The sequence below is a fragment of the Ursus maritimus genome, unplaced genomic scaffold (assembly GCF_017311325.1).
Source record: "Ursus maritimus isolate PB19 unplaced genomic scaffold, ASM1731132v1 scaffold_3, whole genome shotgun sequence".
Classification (NCBI taxonomy): domain Eukaryota; kingdom Metazoa; phylum Chordata; class Mammalia; order Carnivora; family Ursidae; genus Ursus; species Ursus maritimus.
The window spans coordinates 65,176,769-65,192,740 of NW_024425563.1; the positions used below are offsets into that span (position 1 = coordinate 65,176,769).

The 15,972-nt window shown below is 39.3% G+C and overlaps 1 protein-coding gene across 4 annotated transcripts; it reads right to left on the reverse strand.

Annotated features, from left to right (window-relative positions):
• Positions 1-7,343: 7,343 nt before the first annotated feature.
• TAC1 (tachykinin precursor 1) lies at positions 7,344-15,259 on the reverse strand. 4 transcript variants are annotated; one of them, XM_008686275.1, is made up of 6 exons: positions 15,087-15,259; positions 13,962-14,058; positions 13,425-13,469; positions 12,921-12,944; positions 11,265-11,318; positions 7,344-7,448 (listed from the first exon to the last, which is right to left on the reverse strand). In XM_008686275.1, the coding sequence occupies exons 1-6, from the start codon at positions 15,207-15,209 to the stop codon at positions 7,399-7,401; spliced, it is 393 nt and encodes a 130-aa protein (XP_008684497.1). In that variant the 5' UTR covers positions 15,210-15,259; the 3' UTR covers positions 7,344-7,398. The 4 variants fall into 4 exon arrangements, with proteins under 4 accessions (XP_008684497.1, XP_008684498.1, XP_008684499.1 ...); XM_008686276.1 differs by lacking the exon at positions 13,425-13,469; XM_008686277.1 differs by lacking the exon at positions 11,265-11,318.
• Between the last annotated feature and the right edge of the window lie 713 nt (positions 15,260-15,972).

A 15,972-nucleotide genomic window follows, 5' to 3' on the forward strand; every position in this document is an offset into this window, starting at 1 on the left:
GGAGTTTTAGTTGATACTCTACTTAGTTGGTACTTAGTTGATAACACGACAGTCTTGAGTGTCCGTGTGTGGGGGGTAGTTAATGAGTTCAGCTGTAAATTCTCGCACAGTTACTGGCTTATTTTAACTAATTTCAATATTTATAATTTGTAATATCCAAACATATCCTTTCACAGATATTTTTGCGTTCATTGGTACAGATTTTTATACAGTGTTATCTTAAAAATGTTCAAACTCCTGTGTACCTAGAGCTATTTTCCTGTCCACGTCAAGTTTTACCTTCTTTTTTCTTAATTATAGATTTCTGAAGTTTTATCTTCAATTTTTTTTTCTTTTTAAGAACTAGGATTTATGTTATTGATCAAGCATATTATTTTGTGTTTATTCTGATAGTCTTTGTTTTATTAATATCTGGCTTAATCTTAATTCCTTCATTCTGCTTTCATTGGACTCACTTTGTTGTTCTTTTCGTTGTCTTTTGGTGAGGTCTTTTTCATTAAATTTCAGCCCCTTTTATTTGGGGGGAAATTCACTTATGGTTATAAATTTCTTCCTGAGAATTTCTCTGGTTCCATACCCAGGTTTTGATACAGAGGTCGTGCATGTTTTGCAAAAACTAGTTCACAGAGCAGGCTTGAGACTGTTATGCTTGAAAAGGCCTGCTTGCAAGCTTGGTCCTTGGCTGGCATCTGGCAACTTGACTGGTAAACTCATTTCTTCGCTGATATGAAAACTTTCCCTCTACGATAAGGGTAGCTCACTGTGTCTAAACTGTACAAATAAGGGTTTTATGCTAGACATTTGTTTTCTTTGTTGGAGTCTGGAATTTTGCAATGTGCTAGGTAGAGGGTGCCTGTGTGATCAGACCCCAATCAAACCTTGGGTGCTGAGTCTTTAATGGACCTCCCTGAGCAGAAACATCTCATACTTATTGCTGCATTTTTGTTACTGGGAGAAGAGTGCACACTCTGACCCCACATGGGAGAGAGAGGGCTTAAGGAAACCTACACACAGATTCCTCCAGATCGCCTCCTATATCTTTTTTCCCTTACGACCCACTGTGGATCTTTACTAGATTGTTGTAGTAAATCTTAGCCGCGGTGAAACTATCTCCTGAGTCCTTCTATCAAATCTCCAAACGTGGGGATAGTCTTGGAAACCTGTGACCCGCATGGTTATTCAGTTCAAAGTATTTTGTAAGCTATCTCTTTATTTTTTCCTTTATCCCAAGAATTATTTGGAGTCTGTCTCAAACTTTTCTTCCATATGGGTTTTCTGGCAACATGTTGGTTTTTTATTATTATGACAGTGTCGTATATGATTATGGCTTACATGAGATAGATATTTCAGAATTTTTTGAGTTCAGTTGTGTTATGTTGCTCAATTTTCTGAATGTTCCACATATATTTTTAAAAAGTATGTCTATTTTATGAAGATTCTTAATTGTGTGTGTCTACTTGTCTTAATTGTCTGTATGCCTATTTGAGGAAGATTCCTAACTATGTTTTTTAATTCTTCGTACCCTTGTTTACTTTTTGACTAATCTGTTGTTTACCAGAAGAGTATTATGTCTGTCATGATTATTAAAGATGTGTACATGTTTAATGCTTTTAAATATTTCTGTTAGCTTTTGCTTTATGCATTTTGCACATAGCTCATATTTATAAAGGTTTGCTACTGTTATATCTTTTTAGTGGATTACTCCTTTTATCAATATTAAGTATCCTTCTTGATCCCCTGGAAATTTTCACCTTGAATTCTGTTTTGTCTGGTGGTAATATTACTTTAAAATCATTGTGTTAGTACTTTGGCAGGTAATTTTTAGTGTCTCTTTACTTTCAACAATTCTACATTATTTTTTTCAGGTTTGATTCTGGTAAATAATAGTAGCTGGATTTTCTTCCCTTTCCTTTTCTTTTCTTTTTTTTCTCTGTAAATTTTATTTATTTGACAGAGAGAGACACAGCAAGAGAGGGAGTGGAAGAGGGAGAAGCAGGCTTCCCATTGAGCAGGGAGCCCAATGCAGGGCTCAGTCTCAGGTCCCTGGGATCATGACCTGAGCCGAAGGCAGACGCTTAACAACTGAGCCACCCAGGCGCCCCTGGATTTTCTTTTTTACCAACTTGATGGTCTCTGTCTTTTATAGCTCTGATTAAACTGTTCACATTTATCATAAATATGAATAGGTTTTGATTTATTCTTACCATAGTTTTTTCTGTTTTTTATTTGCTAAAATGTTTTAAACATTTTTTTAAAGATTTATTCACCCATTTGAGAGAAAGAGAGAGAGCAAGTGCACACGTGTGCACAAGTGGGGGGAGGGACAGAGGGAGATGGAGAATCCTCAAGCAGACTCCTGGCTGAGCACCAAGCTCAATGGGGATCTTGATCCCAGGACCTTGAGACCATGACCTGAGCTGAAACCAAGAGTTGGTCACTTAACAGACTGAGCCATCCAGGCTCTCCGCTAAAAAAAGATTTAAGGCTTTCTTGCTCTTTTGGTTAGATTTTGTTTTGCAACATTTCCCCTCTTCTGTTTTGATAGTTGTACATTCATCTAATCTTTTTTGTTTAGCTTATGCACATTTTTAGTTCATATAAGAAACTTACATTTTCTTTTTCAAAAGTCTAGAACCAAATAGATCTATGTTCTCCCCTCATTTCAACAAGACAAGAAATTTAGCATGCATTTACTCCCTTTTACACTCTCTTTCTTTCTCCCCCAAGTAACTCTCATGTTGACATCTTATGAAGTTTTATTTCCAGATGGTTTAACACACACACTGATTTCAATTCTCAGCAATGTTGTTTCAAATGATTACTTTGTTGCTGTATTTCTTACTCATAACTCTTTCTCAGATTTATTTTTCTTTTTGCTGAAATAATATCCTATAGAATTCTTTCAAAGAATGTGGATGGTAAACTTTCTGAGGTCCTATATGTTTGAAAATGTCCTTAATTCGCGAAAGAAGCTTGAATGGCTGAATTTATTCCACTGACTCTAGCAAGATCTGGTCCTCGCCTCTTCCTCCTCACCACTCCTACGAAATCCAAACTAGTCAGTTTGGATTAGTCAAGAGCTGCCAAAGCTTTAGCTCCACTCTTAACAGGCCCTAAATCCTGTCCCCTGACTAATGCTGCCTAAGCTCCCCATACCTTCTGAGAACTGGAACAGTGACTACTTCTCAGAACACAGCAATTTAACATAGCAACTCTTTCGGCTGTCTGCTTTCCAGTAGAATAGCTATCTTGTGATGGTTCTGTTGTGCTGATTTTCATAAAGGTTTGTATTAACAGGATTTGGTTGCTTTTTCTTCTTTGACAAATTCATTCTTATTGTTAAAGGATAGTTTGGCTAAATATTTTTTTCCTTAAGAATTTTTAGATTTTGTTCCCTTACCTCAAGGCACCCAGGGTTGCTGATGAGAAGTCTGTGTTCCGCAGCCGTCAATTCCCTGTTCTGCGCTTAGCACCTTTTTCCTGCAGCCTCCATGATTCCTTGGCGCCCTGGCTTACCACTGTGGCTCTCTGTGTGCTTTCTTTCTTAAGGATCTGGACAATTTCTGGTCCACCAAAAGTCCGTACTCTGTTTTTCACAAATCCCAATGTCCTTCTTAATTTCTTTTAAACTATAACTTAAAAAATCATAATGGCTTGGTGTTAAAACAGGAGATTTCAGTATGTGCTCAAATTAAAATGTTATTTTTGTTTGTTTGTTTGGGTGGGTACATATGAAACTGTATTCTAAGGGAATAGAATGGAGTGTCCAAGGAAGACTCATTTTTACTTTATAATATTCTCTATCTGAATTTCAGTGTATTAGTCTTGTTTTTGGATTCAGAATAATGGCATACATAATCCATTGGACATCTTCCTTTCCTTTTTTTAAAAAAATACTTATTTGAGAGAGAGAGCAGAGCAAAAGAGAGAGCAAGAGTGGAAGGTGGAGGGGCAAAGGAAGAGGGAGAAGCAGGCTCCTTGCTGAGCAGGGAGCCCGACATGGGCTCCATCCCAGGACCCCAGGATCATGACCTGGGCTGAAGACAGACACTTAACCAACTAAGCCACCCAGGCGCCCCAGACATCTTCCTTTTCTACCTCCAGAAGCATCCATCAGCTTTTCCCACCTGCTCTGGTGTCCTGTCTGTGCTGCTTACTGGTATAGATAGCATCAAGGGCTCCAAGCCCTCTGTTTCCAGTTGGGTTTGCCCAGTAGGAGGTGAGTGAGATTGAGATATTTATCTCCTGGCCTTTCCAGCCACCCCTCTCCCTGGCATATCTGACTACCCTGTGTTGGTTACGTCCTCCTGCTGAAGACAACAGCTGCCAGGTGGTCCTCCACACACAGAGACCCTCACCTTCTCATCTTGGTCCTTCAGGCCCGGGGTAGCAGTGGCTTCCAGGGGTGCCAGGCTGGGGACCCACATTCCATTGCTGGCTTCTGTACAACCTGCCTACATCTTTCTAATTAGCCCTTTATTAAATTCTCAAATTATTCAGCTGGAGTGGCATTTGTTTTTGCCCTCATCCATGGCCCAAACAAAGCAAAACAAGAAAACAGACAAAAAGCCAAAGCAATATATTTAGGTAACTTAATTATATAGATTCATCTTTTTTGCTGTTTCATAACAGAATAAAATATTTAAGAAAGAATGAAGGTGAAGAAAACTTATTTTTGTTAAAGGAACCATGCTACGGAGGGGCAGTAAATATTTCATGAGCACGCACGGAAAGCCGAAGTTCCTCTCCCTTTCCTTCTTGATGCTGTTGCTGGGTTTCTGGGCCTGGAGGGAAAGCAGGCATGAATGAAGTCTCGCGGATACAGGTCTTTATGCAGCACTGTGGGCTCATGCTGCAGAGATTTATAGAATCTCAGAGACAGAAGGGGCCGTGGGGACTGTCTAGTGCAGCAGTGAACAGCACCGGGCGTAGCAGCTTGTGATACAACCCGAGATTGGATTTGTGTAGCAACTATATAAAAACCACCCCATGCTGCTGCTGCTTCAGTGTGCCTATTAAAAAAGATTTCAGTTGCTAAAAAACAGTGCTGATCTTCTCACTGGCATTCGGGAGAGTAGCTAGCAATGGCAACAGGTAACATTCACTGAACACTTGCTGTGTGTTGGAGACCGAGCTCCAAGCTTTGTAGGTATCATGTTCCGTAACGCTCAGCCAGGCTCCCTCGTGGCTGCTAGCCACTACGCATGGTAGCGTAGGACAGCGGTGGATACTGTCATTAACCCGATTTTAAGGATGAGGATAATAAGGCAGAAAGAAGTTAAGGGACTTGCCCTTTATCACATGGCCAGTCAAGTGATGGAGCCAGGATTCAAACCCATGCAGTTGGACACTGAACCCTACACTCATCCATTACATTGTTTCTTCTTGTTATTACACCTATGCAGAAATAGATATGTATATATACTGCAGGGATATTGCTTTGTGCCTAACAAAATACCACATATGTTGTTCTATGTCACTAAACACATAATGCCATTTTAAATGATGGCAAAATATTCAATTGTGTCAGTATGCCAGTTTGCTTAATCAATCTCATTGTTAGATATTAATTTATTCTGCTATTTCCCCCTAATAGTCTCTTTCTAATACTGACTCCTCTCATATTCTCACATTAGAACCTCTGACCCTGATTTATTAATTTATATAATTTATATTTTGCAATTAGTATTCTTAAATAGAGTATTAAACATTATTATTAGGGAGTGGGGCTCTAGATGACCCTGACCATCTCCATTTTGCTTATCATTTATAATTTGTAATATTTCAATGTATTGCGTAATAAGGAAATGAGATTGTTAGAGTTTTTTTTTTCTTTAAAGTTTATTTAAGTATTCTGTACACCCAATGTGGGGCTTAATTTCCCAACCCCAAGATGAAGAGTTGCTTACTCTTCCAACTGAGCCAGCCAGGCACCTGTTAGAGTTTTTTTTAAAAGAAAATTTTTATTTAAAAATATAAAGGTTAAAATATGCTTTAGCTCTTTTGTCCCACAATGGTTTTAACCATTGATAAACAATATTGATTGAACTATTGATCAACAGTAGTCACCAATCCAGGCTAAGGTTATGGAGTTTTAGCTCAGCAAACAATGCTTGTCCTTGTCTTTGTACCACTTGTCAATATTCCACACCCTCTGTGTAATCCAAAAACAGTTCCAAGGACACTTATCAATCCTTCCCCTTAAAAAAATACATAAGAGCTTCCCCTGATTGTTCTATATTTATTCCTGATGCACAGGCTTCAGCTGGGGAGTGTAATGGGTGTTAATAATTCACAGGTCTCCTTAGAAAGGCTAGAAAGGAGCTCTTGTCTTCATTATGGAGGTGATGCCCTATTATTAATCAGCCTCCATCTTTCTGCATCATCTTTTGTGAGAGTTGGGTGTCTTAATTCTAGTGTGACTCACACACTGGTGCATTCATACCTGGGCTCCAAGCAGGGCTTAAATGGTTGTGTGCTGATGTTTTATCCAACAAGGAAAAAACCAGTGGAATGCATCTCTAAGACAGATTATTATCCTATTTGTAAAAGGGAATCATGGGCATGCATCAACAGAACTTATCCTCTACTCTTTGGGTTCCAAAATGTAATTATTTTCCTCATGAATGATCTCATGCCAAATGACTGACCCCCGCCCCCCGCCAAGCGTGTGTGTGTGTGTGTGTGTGAGAGAGAGAGAGAGAGAGAGGGGAACTGAGATTACACTGTAGTCATTTACTTTAAGAAAGAGAAATTTAGTAGCTTTATGTTTCACTATAGAGCAGCCAAAATAGCTTCAAACATATTTTATCTACTGAAAGAATGTGTGCTGGTGTGACATAAATATTAATGAAAGAATAAAACCCAATTCTCAAGATATTTTTTCTTTTATTTAAAATGTTAACTATCACAACACATTATACAATGAAACGAAGATCGTAGAATCACGTGAAAACTTGTAAAACATCTCTATATAAGTCACAACACGTGACACATGCTGCAGGGATACAGTTTGATACCAAATCTTAGCACATTTCCACCATGAAAACAGGAAGCGCAAGCCCGCCTGGGAGCTTCCTCTCCTTCAGCAGTGGCTGATGGAACTGCTTCCAAGAAACGAAGATGATTTCTTTCTTTGAAGAACATATTTCAGTTTCATTGAACACTGTGCTTTGTTGAGAAATGACCACTGATTTCTACGTCTGAGGGAGTCATATTAGAATTATAACACACGTTCACAGCACGTATTGGCACAATATGAAAAATAAACAGTTTTTTTGAGTTTTCCACTCAAAACAATGATTATTAAATAAATAATTATTCCTCATGGTGCAGGTCTCATGTTACCTTTCATTGGCCACTGACACACATGACGCTCAATAATTTACAGGAGGTGGTTTATTTGCGTCTTCGTTCGTAATTCTGCATCGCGCTCCTTTCATAAGCCACTGAGAACAAAGAGAAGGCAGAGGGTTTTTAAAGAGGATTCACTGAGAGCGTTAAATAAGCTTCAAGACACATTGTAATTTATTAAAAACTCATTAATAACTTTCCCCCCTCCATTGAAGTATTTCTAAGGGTTTTCTTTGCACATCCTCCCATCTTGCCTCTGTCTCTGTCCTGACTGGAAGTGATCTAACCACAGAATCCTTGGTTACTCAGGCCATCTGTCAGATGCCCCCAAATCATCGTTCCACATCTACTGCAGCGTTCATTCCCACTTTCTCCAGCGGTGGCAGACCGCCCCCGCCCCCACGGTGATTTATAGAAAGGATAATGCCTGAAGTATAGGAGTAGGAATAGTAGCAGGATGAAAGCAACATGTGAGACTTTTATTCTAGGACAGAGTCAACAGACTACAGGCCATGGGCCAAATCCAGCCCACCACCTTTTCTTGAAAATAACATTTCATCGGAACGTGGCCATACCCATTCATTTATGTATTGTCTGTGGCTACTTTAGCATTAACATGACGGATTGGAGTAGTTGCTACAGAGACTGCACGGCTCACAAAACCCAAAATATTTGTTATCTGGCTCTTTACAGAAAGAGTTTGCTGATTCCTCTTATATGAGTACTGAGGGTTTTGGGGTCTCTTCCTGTCCTGTGGATACCTTCCAATGATGAATTGTCCTTGGAACTAAAAACAACTTCATTGTCAGTAGATAGGGCAATTGTGCCATCCACGTACAACAGTTTAACTTACCTCCCAGCACCCTAATGGCCTGTGAAAGATTAATCACAGCCTCCAAAAGTACTTAACATATAGCTAGCAAGTAACTTAAGTGCTTTGCCTATCTGGACTAAAAAAAGCCAATATATTATATTATATTATATTATATTATATTATATTATATTATATTATATTATATTATATTATATTATATTATATTATATTATATTATATTATATTATATTATATTATATTATATTATATTATATTATATTATATTATATTATATTATATTATATTATATTATATTATATTATATTATATTATATTATATTATATTATATTATATTATATTATATTATATTATATTATATTATATTATATTATATTATATTATATTATATTATATTATATTATATTATATTATATTATATTATATTATATTATATTATATTATATTATATTATATTATATTATATTATATTATATTATATTATATTATATTATATTATATTATATTATATTATATTATATTATATTATATTATATTATATTATATTATATTATATTATATTATATTATATTATATTATATTATATTATATTATATTATATTATATTATATTATATTATATTATATTATATTATATTATATTATATTATATTATATTATATTATATTATATTATATTATATTATATTATATTATATTATATTATATTATATTATATTATATTATATTATATTATATTATATTATATTAATTATATGCAATTTCAAAGAGGTCTGTAACCACAAAAGGGTAAGGATCAGACTGGTTTGATCAGAATACTTAAGTATATTATTCATCATTTTAGTTAATTTATATACTTAGATTTACATTTTAGTGAAACTATGCCGCTTTTTAAAATTCATATGTCCTGTATAAAATACTGAATTTAAACAAAAACAGTAGAAAGAACTGTGGAGGGTATGTAGGAATCATAGATGCCACTCTAAACAATTTTCTCAGTGAGAAGGATGGGTTGAGAGAGGAGGTAGGTGAGGGCTGTAGGGCGATCACTCCCCCTTTTGCCCACTGAGCAGACGCCCTGTTAGCATCCACACTAGGTTCACGATAAGCTGAATGCTTTACGTCAATCACGGATGCGCTTCCGGGGTGGAACAGCCTGAGCCGAACCCGGCAGTCCTCAAGGACAGAAACAGTTCGTTTCTCATCCTGCTTTGTTTGGATTAGGAGGAGAACGACTAGCACAAGTTCAGTTCCTGGCAAGCATGATTCTGTTGCTCAGAGAAATGAGGCGAATGCTAATATAAAGTAACCAAAGACGGATTCGTGTTAGCTGGAACAGAATATCCTCTTCACCAGAAGCAGAGTTTGTATCTGGTCCTTGAACCCTCAGAAACCCGCAGTATGTAAATTTTTGTGTTTATAAGCTAATCAGGGTTTCTCTACAAAGCAGGTTTCTAGATTTCCCAGACTGTCAAAGGGGTCTGTGACCACAAAAGCTTAAAAATCAGATGGCTGTAGGACACAATCATAACCTTGCCTCAACTGATCATAGGAAAAGATCTCTGATTGAAGGTACATTACATTTTTGCCCATTTATTTCTTTTATATTTTCTTAAAATGGAGGAGTGAAGATTTAGTGATAAATTGATCCTGATTCATTATATTGATTCTTTTTATCTATAATTACATTATTACTTTGCACACATTGAATAGCATTTAATCTGTATAAATTTCACAGTATCTATATTATTTGTAAAGTTAGCCATGTTCTAGAAATAAAAAGTTGATGACTAATACTATTATCAAGAAGACCATAGTTACAGAAGAGCTAGGGTACACTTCTACTATAAGTAAAGCCGGCGTGGTTTATATTTACATTCCATTTCCAAAAGCTGGAGGATAATACATATTAATAAAATAATTTAAAGGTTTTCATGAGGCACACTGGTAACTTCTTTAAAATTTAAACTTGAAAAAAAATAAAATTTATACTTGAGCAGCCCCCAAATTACTGAAAAAGAAATACAAACATAGTGTCTAAATTTGGAAGTTAGAGAACCAATGGTAGGATACATCATTTTTTCCATGAATTTTCCAAATAATTAAGCCAGCACTTCTTAGTTACAGATTTTCTAGAAACTTGAAATATCCTAAAAGGATAAGGCAGCTGGTTACTTTCTAATTAATTACTTTATTAATATTGTAATTCTATTTTCACTAAAGGTAAAATAAAGACAGTTTGAATACCTTTCCTAAGGAACCTAAGCTAATTGCTATAAAGGCCTGAATATAAAGGCTTTTACAAAATATAAAGGTTTTACAAAAAAAAAAAATCAGTCTGTAGAAATGATATAGGGTTATTTAACCTTGAAAACAGTATGATGAATGGGTTTTCAGATATAGGTAGGTGGCATTTTTACACAGAAGATGGGAACTACAGAGAGGAAAGGCAATGTGCAGGCTTTATGTCAAGGGAAAGACTTGCTAGGGATTAAGATGGGTTATGAGGATTGTGGCACCCCTTCTCTGTGAGGGTTTACAGCCAGAACTGATTATAATCCCCCAAGATGACTTGATCGTTCTCCTTTCTGAAAGCACTGGAATGGACTGAGTTATTCCCATGCTCTCAAACATCCATCAGGTTGTTTCGAGTTTGAGCTTTTATAACTTCATAAAGTATAAATGGATTTGTTAGTTTTCTTTATTTGTTTACTTTTGTGCTGGGAGACTGCCAGACGTAATGTCATATAAGCCTTTCGAATGACCTTGGTAGTAAGTGAAAATTGGTCTTATTACCCACGTACCCCTCCCTGCTTAGTTCAGTAAAGTTCAGTGTGGCTTATGTAACAAATACAAGGGAACAAGTACTACTGGTGGTTTGAGAAAGAAAGATGCATCCTGGGTGAGATTAGCTTCATCAGCTACAATTTCATTCTTGGATTTGTTTATTGCAATTAGATTTTTTTCCACCATAAGTACTCATTTTAAGTTTATCATTCCTTTTTAGTACTTTGAAAACTATGCCTTAGAAAGAAAATAATAGATTTAAGATACTATTTTCAGTCATGGTTTATACATACCAGAATTTAAAGCTCTTTTGCCCATTAGTCCAACAAAGGAATCTGTTTTATGCCCTGGAAAAATACATTTAGGGGTATTTTAATATGTATGTCTTTGAGGAAATAAACTGTTACAACTAGTACCGAAGAAAAGCAAGTTTTTGAATATATGCCTATATAATACATATAACCATTTCAAGTTTTGGTGAGTCTGAAGAAAAGATTTCTAATCACTCTTACAAATGACAAACAATACAATGAAAGCACTTTTCTTAATTCTATATCTAAATATTAGCAAGTATACTTTATGTATATTACATTTTACCTGTTTATATACAACATTTTAAATATTATTGCTATTTAAGCTAGTTTTGGTTTTTAGGGAGTCAATTTCACATTTGTATGACAGAAATATCCAAGTGTATGTCCTCCTGTTACTATGTTGTATTTCTCAGGAACTGAACCTTAGTTAAGTCAGATGGCTGCACCTGATGATTATAAACTTCTAAAAGGTCACTATTTTTATTTTATGGGATTTTTAAAAATACTTTTGGAAAAGTGCGTTAATTTTGACATTAATAGAGTGCATTTATTTTCATTACATCGAATTTTGCTATATATAATTCCCTTGAAAGTCAAATCTTTAGAACGTAAATATGAATAAGATTTATTTATTTTCAAAGGTGAAGCCTTATGAGAAAGGTTACTATTTCAACTCTAGTGGGGAAAGGTCTCTTGCTTTATACGGTGTTATTTGAGAATAGGACTGCTGTTTTAATGTGACCTTCTCTGCCAGCCAGTGAACCAAAATCCAAGTGGAGCTGTGGGTGGACCCTGGGGTAAATGCGTATGATTGAGATGGACCCGTGGGACTTCCTGTTAATTCGAGTTCCATTAACTGGGAAACTGGGATCTAATGAAGGTCAAGTGCCATAACTCTGCATCTCTACTGCCCTAAGAAATGTTTCATTGTACTTTGATGGATTGAGGGTCCCCATTCAATCATAGGATCAAAAAACTGCATTTCTATCTATCTTTACCTTTACTATGGATTCTCTACTCATTCACTCAGTCTTCTTAATTGGCTGCTGGATTACCCTAATATATGATATGGTCATGAGATCTGGCATACTGAAATGTTAAGAGATGCCTATAAATGCTTGACTTTTGTTTTGTTTTTGTTTTTCCAGTGGAAGTGGGGGGAGGGGTCGGAGAGGGTGAGGGGTGAAAAGGGAGAGTGGTGGATTTTTACCCCTGGACTGAAATTCTTATCTAAAACTAACAATTTATAGGCGTTAAAGGATTTCTTCTGGCTTTCTTTCTCTTCTCTTTTTTCTTTCTTTCTTTCTTTCTTTCTTTCTTTCTTTCTTTCTTTCTCCTTTATTTCTTTCTTGCAGCTTAAAACAACAACAAATATTATCTCACAGTTTCTGTGGGTCAGGAATTCAGCAACAGGAGTTAAAGGAGTTAAAGGATTTTTAACATAATGCATCATTTTGGTAAATATCTAGGTCTAAAAAATCATGCTCTGGATGTGATTAATATGAGTTTCCTCCATTCTTATACTGTCTTAATTAAAAATATTAAGTCAAGTTATAACAGAAAATAAGATATAAAACGAAATTCAATCTAATTTACATTTGCAATTGGTAAATGTCAAAATAATTTGAAACTTACTTTTATGAGAGATCTGGCCATGTCCTGGAAGAAAGAAAGAGAAAGTTAGCAAAGGCAACAGATTTATTTTAAAGATGCTACATTATATTTTCAGAAGAGAATTGTAAAGTAAGTTGATTTTTAACACATGTAACATTTCCCATTCATGTACTATCTTGAGGAATATAGCAGAACCATAAATGCTAACCAAATTATTAATGATAAAAACAAAATAGCAATAACCAAAAGGAATATTTAAAGTGCTTTCTATGGGCCACAGATTCAAACCCAGGACTATAAGACCCCTGAGGCCTAACATAATAACTGTTAGGCCACACCACCTGTTTTCTTATAAGAAATAATCTCCAATCTGGACCGCCACTTGATAGGAGAGAGGGATACAAATCTCTACTTTTACTAAACAGGCATTATCAAGAATCTGTATTTGAGCCCATAAAAGACTTTCTTCACTTTTCCTACATGTGCATTCACAATAGTAAAATAAAGATTTATAGAAATGTTTACCATAAAGAGCCTTTAACAGGGCCACTTGTTTTTCAATTGAGGAATCTGACAAAAGATGAATTGGCATTAACTGTTTACACGTTCCACTGATGGTGTGATAAATTCAAGGAAATTGAGTATTTCTATCAGGAGACATTAGGGAGCTAACTCTAATCTAAATCTAATCTAACCCCAAGGGTCTAAAATCGGTTTCCGCAGGCCCTTAGACCGTTCTGAGTACTAGCCCCTGGAGGCCCCGCGCCTTCCCCTTTGTCAGTTTGGATCTTCAGTCAAGGGAGCGCTCAGCTAAGGTTGCTTCCTGTTCTTGATTGGGGTCACTCTAATTGTGTGGGGCACACGCAACGGATATCGCCCTCCCTCCTCGGGCATGTGCTTATGTTAGTGGGGTGAGGGCCAGAGTTGTTCCCTGTGGTTATATCCATTTTAGGATGGAAATTTCTACTCAAAGAGCAAGAGAGACTGGGTGCTCTGAAAAGCACTGAGCGAGGAGACAGGGCAGGTTGCTCAGAGAGACAGAGGGATGGCTGCCCATCTCACCAGCATCCCGTTTGCCCATTAATCCGAAGAATTGCTGAGGCTTGGGTCTCCGGGCGATCCTCTGCAGAAGATGCTCAAAGGGCTCGGGCAGCTCCTCCTGGGGGACAGACGCACAGACAAACGGGCGTGTAGGCAACCAGCACGCGGCGCCGGGAAACCAGTGTCATTCCAGTGGTGCGCGCCAGCCCTGGGCAAAGCTCGGAGGCGGGCGGTGGCGGCGCCAGGGCCGGAAAGCCGGCCCCGCAGGGAGGCGAAAGAAGGCCGAATTTACCCGCGAGGGCTGAGTAGGGTCCCAGCCTGGGAACTCTCTTCCTCCACCCCTCCTGGCAGAACTCGTGTCCCCGAGCCCCGCCCTCGCGGGTTAGCTGGAGGCGCGGCGTCCCCCCAGCCCCGCGCGCTCTCTGCGGGCCCTGGAGACCCCCGCCCTCCGCCCCACTCCTCTGCCGCCCTGCCACCTGACTTTCTCTTGATTTTGGCGCGGGCTTTGGAGACGCCTGGCCGCCCTAAATGCACACAGGTGTGTATCGCCGAGTGGTGGAGGAATGACAATGCTTTACTAGAGACCTGCACCGCGCCACTTTTACTGTTCCCTCGAGGCGCGTTTCCTTGCACCAATAGCCTGCGAGCCTTGTAAAGGAAAACTTGCGGCTCCGTCCTCGGGTCGGTAAAATAAAAGTCAAGGCAGGAAGTTAGCTTCCCACCCACCTCGCCCTTCGAAGCCCGCAGCAGCTTGTCTTTTGCCCCCGCTTCCACCAGCGTCCGGCGCGCCCCTTTCTGCCCCTGCCCAGCGTTTCCAAATGCCCGGTCCTAGCAGCTAGACTGGGGTCCCCCAAATCCCCGTTAACCGCGGATGAAACCTTGTGAGGGCTCATCAGCGAGGGCATCATTCCTCCAGGGAGTTCCCGAGACCCGACGGTGCAGCCCCCGGGGGGGAACTTGGATCATGGGCACAAAATCTCGTGCAGGGACCCAGGGAATGGCGTTCCTTTACATCCGCACACCCCTCCCTGCGCTCCTCCACCGCCTCTGGTCGCGGTCGCGGTGCCTGCCAGGCTAACTAGAATGCTCTCGTAGGGGAAGTGACAGCTCTCGAGGCCTGAAAGAACGGCGCGGGCCGGGTCTCACCTTGATCTGGTCGCTGTCGGACCAGTCGGACCAATAATTCAGATCATCGTTGGCTCCGATTTCTTCTGCGAGCAGTTGAGTGGAGACGAGAAAAAAGACGGCCAAAGCCACGAGGATTTTCATGTTGGATTTCTGGGAAGAATGGGGAAGAAGAGACCGAGGAGAGAAACATTGGGGACAGCTATCCAAGAGTTGGGGCAGCATAATTTTTGGTCCCACAACGCAAGTTGGGGCCGATTGAACCAAGATAAAAGGCCTAAGGGATAAAAAGCCCAAAGCATACCTTGTACCCTTTAGGAAAGAGAATCGTGCCCCCAAGCTTCTCACATCACCTTCTCCCTGTATCCCAACTCCCTCAGCCCCCGACCTACCAATCCACACCTTAAAAGCGGGAGGCGCTGCAGGTGGAAAACAAAGAGGGACGTCGGCACTTGGGATACCCGTCTCCCCGCTGTCCCTCCGCCGTCCTCCCACTGTCCCTCGCCCCAGCGGCCAGCGGCCACCTCGGAGCGATGCGCGATGCCGGCACTTACTGCGGCAGGCAGGCCCGCAGGGTTCCTCCGGCTGCTCTGAGCGCTCGCGGGGCGCTCCGCGCTCTAGGTGGCCGCAGCGGTGGAGGAAGCAGTTGCGGCGCGCTCTTTTGCCCGCTCGGTGCCGCGCGCTATTTATCCAAGGCTCGACGAGCCTCGAGGACCACGTGACACGCTCCCCACGCGACTTTCTGCTCAATATTTAATTAACCGCCTCTTCTCCTTTCGCTTGCGTCTGATTGAGAGTTTCCGAGACGGTAACCCGTCGGTGCCCAAAACATCTGGACCCAATTGGGTTCGGAATGACGCAATTTTAGGAAAATCAAGATCTCGCCATCCAATCCCGAGCGTCCAGT

Excerpts from the sequence above, each read along its gene's own strand:
- TAC1 (XM_008686275.1), bottom strand. The coding sequence starts at position 15,209 with ATGAAAATCCTCGTGGCTTTGGCCGTCTTTTTTCTCGTCTCCACTCAA. Across the intron at positions 14,059-15,086 it reads CCGACAGCGACCAGATCAAG|GAGGAGCTGCCCGAGCCCTT; the intron begins GTGAGACCCGGC and ends TCTGTCCCCCAG. Across the intron at positions 12,945-13,424 it reads CCTGTTAAAGGCTCTTTATG|GACATGGCCAGATCTCTCAT; the intron begins GTAAACATTTCT and ends TCTTTCTTCCAG.